Source organism: Oxyura jamaicensis, chromosome Z (assembly GCF_011077185.1).
Source record: "Oxyura jamaicensis isolate SHBP4307 breed ruddy duck chromosome Z, BPBGC_Ojam_1.0, whole genome shotgun sequence".
Taxonomy (NCBI): Eukaryota; Metazoa; Chordata; class Aves; order Anseriformes; family Anatidae; genus Oxyura; species Oxyura jamaicensis.
In genome coordinates, this window is record NC_048926.1 from 12,075,619 (window position 1) to 12,091,563 (window position 15,945).

The following is a 15,945-nucleotide window of genomic DNA, read 5'->3' on the forward strand; positions in this document are numbered from 1 at the left end:
TTTTATGCCAAATTCATTGCAAGTTCCCTAAAGGTAAGAGGTAAAAGCTCCTGTGGCTGAGTACCAAAACCATGTGTCTACATTAGCCTGAAATCTAACTACCTGTGATTCTATTACAGGAACAGTGCTTTTAAGTACTGATTATGCATAAGAATGCACAATTATAGAGGCATTTTTTTGTACAAAAATTGCTGTTCAGTTGTATATACTATTTAGGTTTTGTTTCTCAGTCACAGAGATTTTTCCCTATAAAAGCTTTTAAGCACTATTGGAAACATATTTAAAGTTGTTAACCTCACATTGCAGCTTTGAAGCACCTTTTGATTTGGGGTTGTACTTCCCTAAAGCTTTAGGGGAACTATCAGTGAGCCTGCGTTTTTGCCAGATCTAGTTAAATGAATTGTTGTGTTCATAAATTAATAGCTGGGGAAAGAAGCATAGAACTGGATTGTTTGGACATACTTCCTGTAAGAGACAACCACATGAATTCCAACTGTAAGGGCATGAGAATGTAGTACTTTTGCAAAGGTCTGACTATGCAAAGGATTTTTGCCTTGACTGACTTTAGGAAATAGTCACAGACCTCTTTGAGGTTAATTTGTCCTATCTGCTTTCTGCTTATATGAACTGGTTCTTCCCCATCTCCCACCTTTCCCCATTTCCCCATTTTCTGCATGTTTCAAGGTTTTGCTTATGCCCTCAATTTGGTTCCTCTGTTTCAGCCTTGGATAACAGGGCATGGGCAATTCAGTGTAACCTCTCCAAAAGAGTGGTGAATATGGGCATCTAATCCAAATAAAAAGTGAAACAGGTCTTTGAAGAGCACAGATGTCCAAAAAAAGTCAACACTGATAACCTGACAGAGAGTGGTGCTGGCTGGAAGATAGTGGAAGTAACTCAGCAGAAGCAGATCACGGTGGGAGCTGCTGGTACGGAGGCAGAGTGTGGCCGGGACATATAACGCAGTGTTCACAGAATAACAGTTTTTCCAAGTTAGAAGGGACCCATAAGGATCATAAAGTTCAGATCCTGGCTCTACAAAGCACCCCCCAAAAATCAGACCCTATGTCTGAGAGCGTTGTCCAAATGCTGCTTGAACTCCAGCAGGCTCAGTGCTGTGACCACTGCCCTGGGGAGCCTGTCCCAGTGCCCGACCACCCTCTGGGTGGAGAACCTTTCCCTAACCCCCAGCCTGACCCTCCCCTGTCCCAGCTCTATTCCGTTCCCTCGGGTCCTGTCGCTGTCCCCAGAGAGCAGAGCTCAGCGCCTGCCCCTCCGCTCCCCTCGTGAGGGAGCTGCAGGCCGCCATGAGGCCTCCCCTCAGCCTGCTCTGCTGTGGGCTGAACAACCCAAGGGCCAGCAGCCGCTCACTCACTTTGCCCTGCGGACCCTTCACCACCCCTGCAGCCTCCTTGGAGCACCCCAACACTCCCACGCCCCTCTCGCACTGCCCCGCAGCACGGCAGGCGCGGGCTGGGCACAGCTCGCTGAGAAGCTCCGCCGAGCACACGGCTCCTCCTCCTCCCGGCTCGGGCTGGGACTCGGGCTCCTTACGGCTGAGCCGCCGGCTCCACCTCCTCTCCTCCTCCTCCACCTCCTCCAGCCGCCGCTCCGCCCGCGCTGCGTGCCGGCCGGCCGGTGCTCCCCGCAGCCGTCCCCTGTCCGCCCCGCGTCCCCTCCGCCATGCGGTGCCACTACGAGGTGCTGGGCGTCCGGCGCGACGCCGCCGAGGAAGAGCTGAAGCGGGCGTACCGGCGGCTGGCGCTCCGCTGGCACCCGGGTACGGTACGGACGCCGGCCTCAGGCCCGGCCCGGCCGCAGGCCCCAGCCAGGCGGCCCGGCTTCGGCCTCCCCGGTCGGCGGGCGGTGGTGGGGCGTGCGGTGGGGCGAGAGGGTGCCTTGGGAGAGGAGGGGAGGCTCTGGGAAAGCCTCCGAGGTGCCTCCGGACCCGGGTGGCGGTGTGAGAGCCGTGCTGGTGCGGCCGTGTCTCTGGCACAGCGCGTGGGGCCGTATGGGTTGGCGTGGGGAGGGCGGTGGCACCGCCGGTAGCACCTGTGGCACCGTGCTCTCGGCCTTGGTTTCTTCAGTGCTTGTGATGGGTGCTGCTGTTATGCTTTGTTTAAAATTCAATAAATTACTTCACAGATAAGAACCTAGAGAACGCCGAGGAAGCAGCAGAACAGTTCAAGTTAATCCAGGCGGCGTATGATGTTCTCAGTGACCCTCAGGAGAGGGCCTGGTAAGTAATATATATCTGGTAGCAGACTTCAAAGTACTTCTGCGTGTGTTTTTTCCCCTTCCTTTCTCTCTCTCGGCCAGTGCTTTGAATTCACCTCTCATTTGGCTTTGCTGGTGGTGAGAGTGGGGCCTGTGTAACAGCTGGAGTCAGCCTTCGTGGTGTGGTGCTTTGCTCCAACGAATAAATAGTTGAGAGGCCTGAAGCTTCCTGAGGACATGCAGCTGCACACCCACACCTTTCTTGCTGTATCTTGCAAGGTGGTATTGGACTGGGTTGAGGAGGGGTTCTCTGGGGACATCCTAATGCTGGCCTCAGTTTCTTCCTCCTAGGGTGGGAAGCAGTTTGCATGTTAACATAGTTATCCCTCTGCTCACATGGTATCACCCCAGTCTTTCCTACCTATGTTTCTCTAACAGTGCCTAATTTGAGATATGCACATACATCTCTTTTTAAGAGGTTGCTAATTTAAATGCGTAACCTTTTTCAAATGGGCTGAAGCATCTAACAGCTTATGCAGTCAAGAACACGTGCTAAGTTTGTCCTTCTTTAAAGTACTGATTTTCATTTTAAATATGCTAATTTAAGCTTTTTTGTGTGTGTGTGTATTTTTTGGGTGGTTTAGGTACTGTCTTCCCCGTTTCTGAAAGCTCACTGAAACAGCTTGCTCAAATGCTAGTGCTAGGTTTCTGCTGGAAAACTGTTACTGTAGTTATTGCAGGCAAAGTCATAGGTAAACTGAAGGTCAAGAGCTACTTACTGACCTAGGCTTTTTTTCTCTCTGAGAATAGAGAAAAAAGTGCTCTCTTGGCTGCCAAGGCACACTGCTGGCTCACAATGAGCCTGCTATGGACCAGCACCCCCAGATCCCGTCCTGCTGAGCTGCTCCCCAGCCACTCGTCTCCCAGTCTGTGCCTGTGTCCCATTGCTCTGTCCCAGGTGCAACATTCAGCATTTTCCTTTGCTGAACTTCGTGTCGTTGATGATCAGCCAATATTCCAAGGTATCTAGATCCCCCTACAAGGCTCCTCATCCTTCCAGGCAGTCAGCAGCACCTCCCGGTTTACTATCACTGGTGAGCCTGCTGGATGCATTTCACTCCTGCATCCAGATCATTGATAAAAATGTGGAACAGGACTGGCCGTAGAATTGAGCCCTGGAGAGCACTGCTAGTGATCAGCCACCAGCCCCACACAGCCCCTTGCACTACACAACCCTCCGAGCTCTGCCACTGAGTTACCAGCATAGTGTGAGCCTGTTCATCTCACAGTTGGACAATTTGTCTAGAACACTGCTGTGATGGACAGTATCAAATGCCTCCTAAAATCCCAAAAGATTACGTTTTCGTAATTACAGTCTTCGTCCACCAAGTGGGTGATCTTATCATAGAAGGAGATCAAATTACTCAGGCTGGACTTCAGCTTCTTGAACCCGTGTTTGACTGCCTGATAATTTCGTTGTACGTCAGCAGGCTTTCAGTAGCATCCAGGACAACCTTCTCCATAACTCTTCGAGGGTTTGAGCTTAATCTCAGGTCAGTTTTTTGGGTTATCTCTCAAGCTCTTTTTGTAGAAGCGTGTAGTATTGGCTAGCTTCCAGCCAGCAGGGATCTTTCCAGACTCCGACAGCCTTTGGTAAATTGTTGAGAGGGGTCCAGCTGTAACATCCCTAACTCTTTCAGCACTCTGGGTGAATCCTGTCAGGCCCCATGGACTTACGAATGTTTTGCTGATAAAGCTGTTCCAATTTTGGTGAGCTCATATGGAAAGCCGCTGTTACCACAGTCATGGTCCTCTAATTCAGAGGACCAGGCAGCCTGAGATTTGTCATTATTGTTAAAAACTGAGGCAAAAAAAGGTGTTAAAGGCCTCTGCCTTTTTTTCCTCCTTAGGTCACCATCTTTGCCAAGTATCAGTGTACTTGTACTTAGGCCTTCTCTTGCTGTTGACATACTAGAAAAAGCCTTTTTGTTGTCTAACACCACAGTGACCGATGTCAACTCAAGCGGGGATTTGGCTGTTCTTGTTTTCTCCCCATACTTGCAAAGCACAGCTGTCATCTCCCTGTGAAGCCTGACCTGGCTTCCAGAGGTCATAAATTTTTTTCTGCCCTCGTTCCAGGAGTTCCCCTGTTCAGCCAGTCCAGGCTTCTGCCCCTCTTGCTTGACTTGTGGCACAGTGGGACTTCCTGCTGATGGACTTCTAATAGGTGGTTCTTGAAAAGTGACCGGCTCTCATGGACTTTAAACCCTATTGAGTTGATTCCCAGGGGAATCAAATAGCTAGCTCCCTGAGAAGTTTGAAGTTTGCTCTATCAGGTCCAGGCTGGCAACTCCGCTGATCTTTTTTCTCTCCACACCAAAAATGTTGAACTCTGCTATTTCATCACGATCACTGTGGCCAAGACAGCCACCTGCCATCATCTCTCCCTCAAGGCCTTCCCTACTCTGAAACAACAGACCCAGAAGGGCACCCTTCCTGGTTGGCTCACTCGGCGCATGTGACAGAAAGTTATCTTCTACATTCTGTAGGAATTCCCCAGGCTTGCTTGTCCTGTCAGTATGATATTCCCAGTGTGTGCCTGGAAAGTTGAAGTTTCCTGTAAAGATGAGGGTTGCTGATCGAGAGATTGTGCTGTTACCTGTCTCTTACTGGGATCTGTTTCCTTACGTTATTGATGCTATGAATTTCTGCTAGGTATGATAATCACAGGGAGGCCCTACTGAAAGGAGGGGTTGATGGAGACTATCAAGATGATAGTTTGGATCTGCTGCGCTACTTCACTGTCAGCTGTTATTCTGGATATGGAGATGATGAAAAGGTAATGAATTAGTTCGTCTTTAATGAACCAATTTAATTTTCACAAAAAACGTCAGTGTTTGCTTAGTGTTGAAAAGCTATGCATGGAGTTATTGAGCACAGGTGGTATAACTAGTGTTTGTATAAATCCACGCTGGTTATCTAGCCAAGCTTTGACTCCTGCTTATTAAAAATTACTTAGTCAGGATTCCTGACTAACCTGTACAACTACAGGGTTCGAGTATGTTATTTACATACACTATATAGTGAGGCATTCCATTGCTTTGCAATAGCATCAGTTTGTTCAATAATGTTTTTAACAAGCTAGAATGCTTCAAGCTAAGGAAAGACAATATGATAACAGTGCTTAGGTGAAGTGTTCTTCCAATAATTGAATTCCCTGTTGGATTTTAAGGTAATCATAATTTAAAAAGCTCTAGGTGATTAGAATTACTCCTCTCAGAGAAAATGCTTATGTCTTCGCATTTCTACAGCAGGAGTGAGTTAGCAACATCTCCATTTAAAAAAAATAAAGATACAACTGGGATACATTCTTAGCAAATTTTATATTTGGAACTTCCTCAAAATTTGGTCTTGTGTAACTAGAAACTTATCACATCTCCTGCATGCTGTAGCATTTTTTTTTGTTTTTGTTTAAAGTTGAATACAGGTGTTTGAAGTTTGAGAGAGACAGATGCTGAGGAATGAGAGGATGGGAACTTTGTTAAACAGAAGGGTTTTGCTGAGTAGATGCTTACAAGGCCTTTACTTGATTGCAAGTTGCTCTTGCAAACTGTAATTTTCTCTGAATTGTATTTTTTTCTGAAATATGCTACTTACTGTAACTGAACATCTGTGCACTTATTATTGAGCAACGTAGAATGAATCATAGACTTACTTTTTTTTTTTTTTTCAATTTCAGGGATTCTTTACAGTCTATCGACAAGTTTTTGAACAGATTGCAAAAGAAGAGATGGAATATATGACCCAGGAAGATATTGAAGAATTCCCTACATTTGGATATTCCCAAAGTGACTATGATACGGTAAGAACAAGTGTAAAACTAAACTAAAAGTAACACAGTTGTAATTACTTTGTCCTACACTGAAATCAAAGGAAAGGCTCCTGCTGATCTCTGAAGTGAATACAAGAAACAAGTATCTACTGTCTCTTAGACCATTACTATGAAGGAAGTGCTTGTGATATGATTCATAATACTTAGGTGAATCAAAAGTGTCATTTCCTGTTGGAGTATATTGGTAATCAGACTTTTAGTGGTAAGTTGGCAAACAAACATTTCACAGGGCTAACCATCAATTATGCAAATGAAAATTAAGTGCAATGTTAAGCTTGAAACAAGGCCTTTCCGTTTACATCTTGATGAGAGTAGTTTACCAGTATTCTGATGCAATATACATTATAGCAAGAGATATAGAAATAAGGTTTTTTTGTTTGTTTGTTTGTTTGTTTGTTTTAATAACATACAGTATTGTGCCTGTCCTGGTTTCAGTTAGGACAGAGTTACTTTTCCTCCTAGTAGCTGGCAGGGTGCTATGTTTTGGATTAGGATGAGAAGAGTGCTGATAACATGCCGATGTTTTAATTGCTGCAGAGCAGTGCTTACGCCAAGCCAAGGACTTTTCAGCTTCTCGCTCTGTCCTGCCAGCGGGCAGGCTGGGGGTGCAGCAAGAGCTGGGAGGGGACAGACCCAGGAAAGCTGACCCAAACTGGCCAAAGGGGTATTCCATAGCATCTGACATCATGCTGAACAATATCTAGGGGTGGCTGGCCGGGGTGGGGGGCCAGCTGCTTGGGGTTGGGCTGGGCATCGGTCAGCGGGTGGTGAGCAATTGCATTGTGCATCACTTGTTTGTACATATTATCATTATTATTATTTTCTATCTTAATAAATTGTCTTTATTTCAACTCACAGGCTTCACTTTCCCGTTTCTCTCCCCCATCCCAGAGAGGGAGGGGGGAGGGTGAGTGAACGGCTGTGTGGTGTTTAGCTGCCGGCCAGGTTAAACCACAACAGTGCCTCATTTAGGAAAACTAAGAGTCATTCACTGCCTAACATAGCCAGTAGAAAAAGAGATACTTGGTTCACCTGCTGTGTGAGTTCCAGCAATGATATTTCTGTCATCTACAGTTATTCTGTAGTAAGATTCAACTTGCAGAATATTGCATGCTTGCCTTATCTGGAGAAGATAATGCGTAGAGGACACTTGAATTCTTCCCATCTGGTTTACGAAGCATTTGTTGTATTCTGTCAGACTTCTATTTTTTAATGGTTGCTAGTTCTTCTGTGTTGAAAAAGTAAAATAATATTTGTTTTCCCAGTGAATAACTGCATAGTACCAGTACTCACAAATATTCCTCCTAATTTGCTACTTCTCCCTGACACTTTTAGTAGCATTGTTCTGTGTTCTTAATTATTTATTAAATATAAAATGATACATACCTTAAAAAAGAGAAACTCTGACATTACAAACGAGGCTGGAGTTAGAAACACTGTTACAAATCAGTCTAAAAAGTGCCAGGATGGGTGTTTGAATTTGAGGTAACATTACAGGATGCCTTAAAAATTGAAATATTTCCTCAGGAAAGTATATTTAATGTCTATGAAATGGTTAAAATCCATCTGTTGCTAGAAAAATCTTGAAACATCTTTTGGGAGCTCCTTGTGTTGAAACTGTAGAATAAATATGATTATAGACCAAAAATTGTTCTTAATGCTATCAACTAGTAACTGCCAAAATGGCTGTAGTTTTAGAAGCAACATCATTATATATGTGCCTTGTTCACTCTGTTCTGGAAGCTGGATGCTTGCCTTTTTTTAATGGGATCTAGTGATTTTTGTAAGTATTTAATGGAAGGTAAACTCATTTAAATCGAAAGCCATTAATCATTCTTTCTTTATATTCAAAGAGACAGTCAGAAGATTCCAGCATTGCAGTGTCCAAGTTTCTGCTCAGTGGGAGTATGGTGGGAAAAGAGATTTAGAAGGGAGCTACAAAAACTGTACAGAGGCTTTAAAATCTGTGGTGTGAATGTTCTCTGATTCAGCCTACTGAGTTAACTCCCAGAAATTTTGAGAGGTGACTCAAAAAACACGAGGCAGCCAGGGTAGATACTCTTAAGTCTGTGGGTTAACAAGACTTCATGAGAAGAGAATAATTGTAGGTCAGTGAGATGCAGAAACAAAAGCAATCAGCTCCAATTATACGCAGTAAGCAAAACAAAATCCACCTGGCAGTTCAGCAAGAGCTGGTTTGCACTCTTCTGGAGTGAGGACTGAGGTGGCCTTCTATTTCAGGTAGCCATGGAGAAGGAGGAAAATTTCATAGCTCATACAGCTGGTGAAGGGACAGGTGATCCCTGTCATCAGCTGATGGCCATGCATCCTTTTTCACAGAAGGTGCCATCTTCTGGAGCACAAATTTGAGCTAAGAGTCTATCATCACTTATATACATATTGGACATTTTGTCCAATAATCTATGTCCTATATATACATATGTTCAACATATATAGCTGGAGTTTAGTGGTAGCAGAGAAAAACTTCATAGCTACTTATCTGCCAGAGGCCGCAGCCATGAGCCTTCATATGTAGATAAGCTGTCAGAAATTAGTGTTGAGGAGATAATAGATGTAGCCCAATGAATACCAGTGACATAAGGAGAAGAAGAAATACTGGAAGAAGAGATAGGAAGCTGTTACATTAAAGAACAGGACTTTTGCTGTGAGGTGCCCTGAAATACAGAACAGTAGTGAGCAGGGATAAGTAGTAAAAAGTCAGTTTAATGGGACAAGTAATTTTTTTTTTTTAATTTAGACATATTTTGCTTCTCTAATGTACAAAATGCAGAAGTTTAGTAATTATTTGGAGAGGAAAATAGAGAATAAAAGAAAAAATCATTATGCAACCTTACTACTTTAGTCTTTACTTGTTAGTAGTAAAAGAAAGGAGAATAAGAAAAGAAAATTTACTGTTTCTTCTAATGTGAGAGTTGGAGGGCATCATTCTAACCTGCAGTTATATAATACAACAAAACAGGAGTAAGTGCATCTTCACATAAATCCTCATTGAACTGCACAAGTCACAGCCCCATGATACATTGCCAACAATTTACGTAAATTAGGAAAAGAAATATTAAACATTCATGAAAGAACAATGGATTGAGGACTATTAAACAATTTCTCTCTTGTTCTGGAAGCAGCGAGAATATGGTGGGGAGAAATACTATTTTGTACTTGCTATATATTTTGTTGGTCTTTTTGTGCTGGTTGTTGGCTGCTGATAGAAATGTATAGGTGACCTTTGGTGTAATGTGATACAGTGGCTGTTACACAATACATGCATCTGTCTGTTTATGTACAGAATATCTGATTCTGGTTTTGCTTTCCCATTTGAAAGGAAAAGCACAGCAAAGATAAGTAACTGGGCACTAGCACATGGCCCATTCCTCAAAGGGGATAATTCTAGAAATCAGAGTTTGGAATAGTTTAATAGATAAGTTGTTGGCTTGCTGTGTTGTGACTTTTTAAAGATGATGCTACAGATTTCTCTAAACCTTCCTGTGATTTATTTATATTATACTCTGGGGAAAAAACAGTGGCCTGTATAGAAATCTATGCAAAACTGCTACAAAAGACCTAATTTATTTGGTGAGTTCTTAGCACCCTTCCCTAATTAAGTGTTTTGTTCTTTTTTAATTTTAACAGGTAGTCCACCCTTTCTATGGATATTGGCAGAGTTTCTGTACTCAGAAAAACTTTGCATGGAAAGAAGAATATGACACACGACAAGCATCAAACCGCTGGGAGAAACGAGCTATGGAAAAAGAGAACAAGAAAACTAGAGATAAAGCGAAGAAAGAGAGGAATGAACTGGTCCGTCAGCTGGTAGCCTTTATTCGTAAAAGGGATAAAAGAGTACAGGCTCATAGAAAACTTGTAGAAGAACAGAATGCAGAAAAACTTAGGAAAGCAGAGGAATTTCGGAGGCAGCAGAAGCTCAAACAAGCCAAGTATGTAAATGTGGAACAAATTGATTATTTAAACTTGGAAAACTATCCATGTGTACGCCATGTAGAGTTAGATTCTAATGATAGCTGCACTTGTTCTTTCAAAAATCCTTGAACGTTCTTTACATTAGTCTTGGTCTCAAGTGTAACCTTTTTAAAAATTGTATTGCAGTGTACCAAGCACTGAATGTGATGTAGAAGTGTATGATTCTACTTACAGGCTTGCTGAGCAGTATAAAGAGCAGAGCTGGATAACTATGTCAGATCTGGAGAGAGAATTGCAAGAGATGGAGGCACAATATGAAAAGGAATTTGGAGATGGATCAGATGATGAAGATGAACTAGAAGAACAGGAGACAAAAGAAGGCACTGAAGGTACGGGGTGTGGTGGTGTGAACTGTGGCCACTCATTGCTGTGTGAATATTGGCTCACTTCACCTCAAGCCGCAGCTTCACAGCTCTGACTGGTGCGAATCCTGTGCCTCCAACTGAGGTGTGACAGGTTAGAGGCTGGCCCTCTGACGTTTTCCATGGAACATGAGAAGACATCAAGCTACAACTGTTGATTTATGCTAATGTATGATTTGCTGACATGATCTTGATCTCTCTGCATGTCAGCAATACTGAAGAAGCTGAATGTCAGTGTTGCGACTATTTCTTGGGGTTTTAAGAGTAACTTACTCAAAAATTGGTCATCTGACTATGTCTCTCTAATCATCATTCATTTCTTCAGACAAACTGAGTGACGAGGCTGAAGAAGGTGAATTTGCTGATGATCTCTACTGCCCTGCTTGTGACAAATTGTTCAAAACCGAGAAAGCGTAAGTGTGTGTGTATGGTTGGGAATTTTTTCATGCTGGGGTGAGGATTGTTGCTTTTTAACTTTTAAAATAGCCTCTTAAGGACTCTAACTTCACATCATGGTCATTGTCTTCTTTCCAGTAGAGACATTGTCAGGGCGTAATTTTCCATTCTTAGCAGTGATGGATAATGGGCCAGTTATTAATTTATATGTAAATGTAACAATATTTGCTCAGTTACCTGCAGTAACTATTTGCTGGTCTTAACAGTATGAAGAACCATGAAAAATCAAAGAAACATCGAGAGATGGTAGCATTGTTACGACAGCAACTGGAGGAAGAAGAAGGGAAATTTCCTGCATCTTTGGATGATGCAAATGGAATAGAGACTAAAGAGGATGAAGAAACAGAAGAGATGCCCAAACAAAAGTACTTAAAATTATTTTTAATTATGTTATGAATAATGATTTAATTAAATCTTGATGGGCCACAGAGAGAGCTTCTGACTGAATTTATTATCATGTTGGAATTCATAGTATCATGCAATTTGAAATATTTCTTTGTGTAAGAGTACTGCAAGAATGCAGACATTAGTTTGGCTGAGTTCAGATGTAGGATATTTTTCAAATGGGAACTTCCTACAGACCCAGTGTTTTTTGATTTAGTTATGGTACTTTTTGTCAGTTGGATGCTGGCAAACATAGAAAATAAGTGTACTTGAAATTAATTGAATTTATTTAATAAGTTGTACTGCTTCAATTTTTGATTGGACAAAACATAAAACCGACGAGCTCAATAGTACCTTTAAGTTCAGTCTGAACAGAATAAGTGTTTTTCTAAATGCAATGAATAGTTAGAACTGTTCTTTTCACTTCAGATATGAATCATTTTCTAGTTGTGGCTACTATTCTAATACCATGTTATGATGTTAAAAAAATATAACTTCCTAACTTTCTAGAAATTGTATTAATTTTCATGTTTTCAAAGAGAGTTTATTTTGCATTCTTATCTTTACAGGCTCTCCAAGAAGCAGAAGAAGAAACGGAAAACGATGACGGTAGGGAGTCAGACGAAATTCAGGGAACTTTACAATCTTTTTTATCTCATAAACATAACTTTATTCTGTTTATACAGATTCTACTAAATGTAGTGCTGGTTCCAAAAAGCTTGTGGGCTGAAGTTGTGTTGGGTCTGTCTGGGATGGAGTCACCTTTCCCTGCAGCAGCCCACACAGTGCTGTGCTCTGCACTCATAGCTGGAACAGCACTGGTATCACTCCAGTGTTGTGTCTATTGCTGCATAGTGCTGGCACAACATCAGAACTCCTTCCAGGCCCCCAAGAGCCAGCAGGCTGGGGGTGGGCAATTGATGGGGAGGGGACATCACCAGGGCAGCTGACCTAAACCAACCAAAGGGATATTCCATAACACCTGATGTCACACTCAGCAATAAAAGGGGGGCTCTCATGGGGGAGGGTCTCTCCTGAACAACCGGTACGCGTTTTGAGGCCCTGCTTCCTGGGACGTGGCCGAACATCACTCATTGATGGGAAGTAGAGAATAACTTTTTTTTTCTTTCTCTCTGTGCTTCCGCGCGGCCTTGTTGTTTCTTTTGTTTCTCTTTCTCCCCATTCCCCTTTCCTTAATTAAATCATTCTCATCTCAAACCTTGAGCTCTTTGTGTTGTCTTTTCTCCCCCTTCCTCTTTGAGGAGGGGAGGAGTGAGAGAGCGGTTGTGGTGGAGCTCGGCTGCCCACTCGAGTAAAACCATCACAGAAGTGTAAGGAAAAGAGATAGAAAACGTTTAAGAAAAAAAACACAGGGAATATAGGGAAAAAGACAGATAAAGAGTGAACACAAGGAATTGATAAGAAAGACCAGCAGTGGCCCTAGTGCATTAGCAACTTAATTGTTTGGTGATAGTTTTCTGCTTTGGCTGTTAGACGTGGTAAAATGTACTGTTCGTAAAGTAGTAGTAAACTACTGACAATGTGTGGTTATTGGAATGAACAGATCCATTCTACCTTTCACTTGCATTGCAAACACCAGCAATGCCGCCCACCAGAACATGGGTGGCACTCTTGCATTGCTGAGCTGGAACTTCCTTGTGCAGAGAGATTCTTCTGGAAACATAACTTTCCTCTACCAAGCTTTACTGAGTGTAAAGAGTCACTAGGGTCTTTGTTTTGTTTTCCTGGAGGTTAAATAGCTTAGCCAAGTTTTTTTCAGGTTGTTTTAAGTCCATGAGTTAAGTTTTATATTGCATACGAGAAGTGGTATAGTTGCAATAATATAGTGTTAGGTCAAATTAATTATCTTGCCTTTGGGACTTGAGCAATTTTGTTTCAGACGTGCACAGACATAGACCTTTTGCCAAACTTTGTCTTGACTCAGACTCTGTGCTCTGGTACTTGGAACAGTTTAACAGTGTTTTCAGAAGGTAAGGGGGGGAAATACAGTGTGTTTAGCTTCAGTCAGTAAGTAAAGTAGTTTTGGCCTAAGTGTCCTAATGCAAACATCTGGCACAAAAAATTTTAGCCTGAACAAGTACCATTTGGCAAAGCTGTAAACAAGACCACTATCTTAGAATGTGAAATGGGAGCCCTGTCATTGAGCCCTGTAATTAATAGCTACCTTCATTCTTCTCTTCCATAGCTTCTGAGGCTGTTTTATTGGTGTTTCTTCCCTTCATCACAGGTGGTCCCATCTTTCAAAACAGGGGAACTAGGGTTTTGCCTGTTACACTCACAGAAAACATAGCGTAAAATTCAGAGGGCTGATGTCTTTGTGTGTTACACCCATGTGTTGAGGTAAATGAGTATAACAGTATAAACATAATCACTAATGAACTTAAAGTCACTTACTTGCATTTCTTTGGACAGACTTACGAGGACTCTTTTGATAAAAGCGCTGATGAGGAAACAGCTGAGCAAAAGGAGGTGCCATGTGTGGACAAGGACAGTGTTTCAGCAGAGGAGTTGGTTAATGATGGCCAAAGATGTTCTGTGTCAGAGGAAACAAGCGCTACAGAAGATAGCAGCCAAGTAAATGAAGCACAAAGTGAAGTGAAAAGGTGCGCTGATTTGCAATAAATATAGCAGTGGTTGACATTCTATGTCACGTCTGATACTGTTTAAAAAAGTCTAGATTTTTCTCACCAAGTGAATTGGGGGGGGGGCTATTCCACTAAACCAGAGCTGAATAAAACTAGTACAAACCAATGAGTGTTACGATTTGCTCTGGAAATGGTATTAGACTGCAAATCAGTGCCACACATTTACCAGCATCCGATCCATCATCTAGCTGAATCTTGAGATTGACAGTTTATCATATAAATGACAGCTCTTTTTTTCTGGACACACCTTTGCTGTGCAAAGGAAGAACAGGGGAAATTAGCAGAAACTTTGCTTTGAAAGACTACTCTTAAGTGTTAATTTGAATATCTTGTGCACTGATCTTGGTTTCTCTTTGTCTATCAGCAGTGCTAAGCCTAAAGTTAAAAAAGCCAAGGAGGCAAAAAAGTCTGCCAAGGCATCTTCAGAGCACCCAGCAACGGTATGTCAAATTAGTAATGCTACTAATCATGTCATGTAATTACAAACATGTAATTACAAACAGGGTTCTTGGTTTAAACTCTGGTCCACAAATTCTATTCCAATTTCCTGCTTGTTTTTCAGTAATTTAAGCAGGTAACTTCTCTTCTTGCAATTTTTATCAGAATCTGGGATATTGGAATATCAGATCTTGTCTTTGCAGAGAAAAGTAGGACTAAATTTCAGTTCTAAGAGAGTGGCGAGAACTCAGTATTCAAAGCAGTTTAAAGAAACAAAAAAGTAAACAAGACAGCTGTTGTCATCAGGCAGGTGGCCGGCAGTTCCATTTGCATCTTTCCCAATATTGATGATTCCCAGTAAGAGAGAACTCTTCTATTAACTAGAGCTAAGACACACTGAATTCAGTAAATTTCAGAAATGAAAGTAGTATGTGTATAGTCTTCTTTAGTCAGGTGAGATCAAATGTAATCTAATGAATCATAAATGGGATTTGCAAATTCTTAAAATTCTAAGAGGCCATATTTGTAATATTTGATTTTTATTGTTAATCAGTAATGTGATTTTAATTATAGAAACAAACAACTTAATCACATTTCATTGTTTAAGAGAAGCTACATGTAACCAGTTGGTGCATTCTATTTATTATGCATTTTGTAAAAACGTTTTATCTTTTTTTTTCCCTTGTAGAATGAAGTTCCCATTCACTGTGCAACCTGCAACTGTGCATTTCCATCCCGAAATAAACTGTTTGAACATCTAAAATTGACAGGACATGCAAAAGCAACACAAACACCAGCTGCAAATGGAGCTGTACACACCAGAAGCAAAAAAGAGAAACGTAAAAACAGATAGAACTTAGATACAGCGACAGTCTCTGGAATCATACATGAAAAATCTTCCAAAATGGAGAGATGTGCGTTGCCTATATTTTGAGGTAAAGAGAGCAGGCAACTCCAACTTTTGGAGGAGGAAGGAAAAAAATGTAACAAAAGGAACGTTACCTTGTGAAGCAACCTGTGCTTTCATTTGTTTTTACCAGCCTTTCTTTACTGACTGAATTTGGCCTACACTTCCAGCACCTTTCATGTTGAAGGGGAAAAAATAGTGATTCAAAGCTAGTTGCCTTGCATACTTGTTGAAACTTGCATGGATGCAACCTATGCAGGGGGAATAAATTATTTTAACATGTTGCTATTTTTTTTGAGAGAAAAGTGATTTAAGAATGGACTCTGATGCTTTGATCATCTGTTAAAGATGAAATATGAACCAGGACAAGGGGAAAAAACAGGCTGCCATCCTCAATGACCCTTTCAAACTAATCAGCAGATGAAATGGAGAAGACTAAGATGACAAAGCTGGCTAATCACAGTTTTGGCAGTCCCTATTAGTTCTGTATGTGCACCTGCATGCCAGGTGTGTGTGAGAGGGATAATCTTGTGGAAAAACCTTGCTGGAATAAGTGGGGGGATGAAAACTGAGAAGCTGGTTTTAATGTATGTGAGGTGAGCTGCGTGTGGGAAGTCTGTCCCTCAG

The 15,945-nt window shown here is 42.0% G+C and overlaps 1 protein-coding gene and 1 long non-coding RNA gene across 3 annotated transcripts in view; one reads left to right on the top strand and one right to left on the bottom strand.

Moving 5' to 3' along the window:
* The window catches only part of LOC118156567, a 754,908-nt gene that overhangs the window by 610,897 nt on the left and 128,066 nt on the right, over positions 1-15,945 (bottom strand). The window lies entirely within an intron of this gene.
* On the top strand, positions 1,628-15,841 carry DNAJC21 (DnaJ heat shock protein family (Hsp40) member C21). Of its 2 annotated transcripts, none has more exons than XM_035310713.1 (12): positions 1,628-1,780; positions 2,146-2,239; positions 4,933-5,056; positions 5,957-6,079; positions 9,758-10,062; positions 10,280-10,434; positions 10,793-10,880; positions 11,130-11,288; positions 11,877-11,916; positions 13,741-13,931; positions 14,338-14,413; positions 15,100-15,841. In XM_035310713.1, the coding sequence occupies exons 1-12, from the start codon at positions 1,684-1,686 to the stop codon at positions 15,262-15,264; spliced, it is 1,617 nt and encodes a 538-aa protein (XP_035166604.1). In that variant the 5' UTR covers positions 1,628-1,683; the 3' UTR covers positions 15,265-15,841. The 2 variants fall into 2 exon arrangements, with proteins under 2 accessions (XP_035166604.1, XP_035166605.1); XM_035310714.1 differs by having other exon boundaries at positions 14,341-14,413.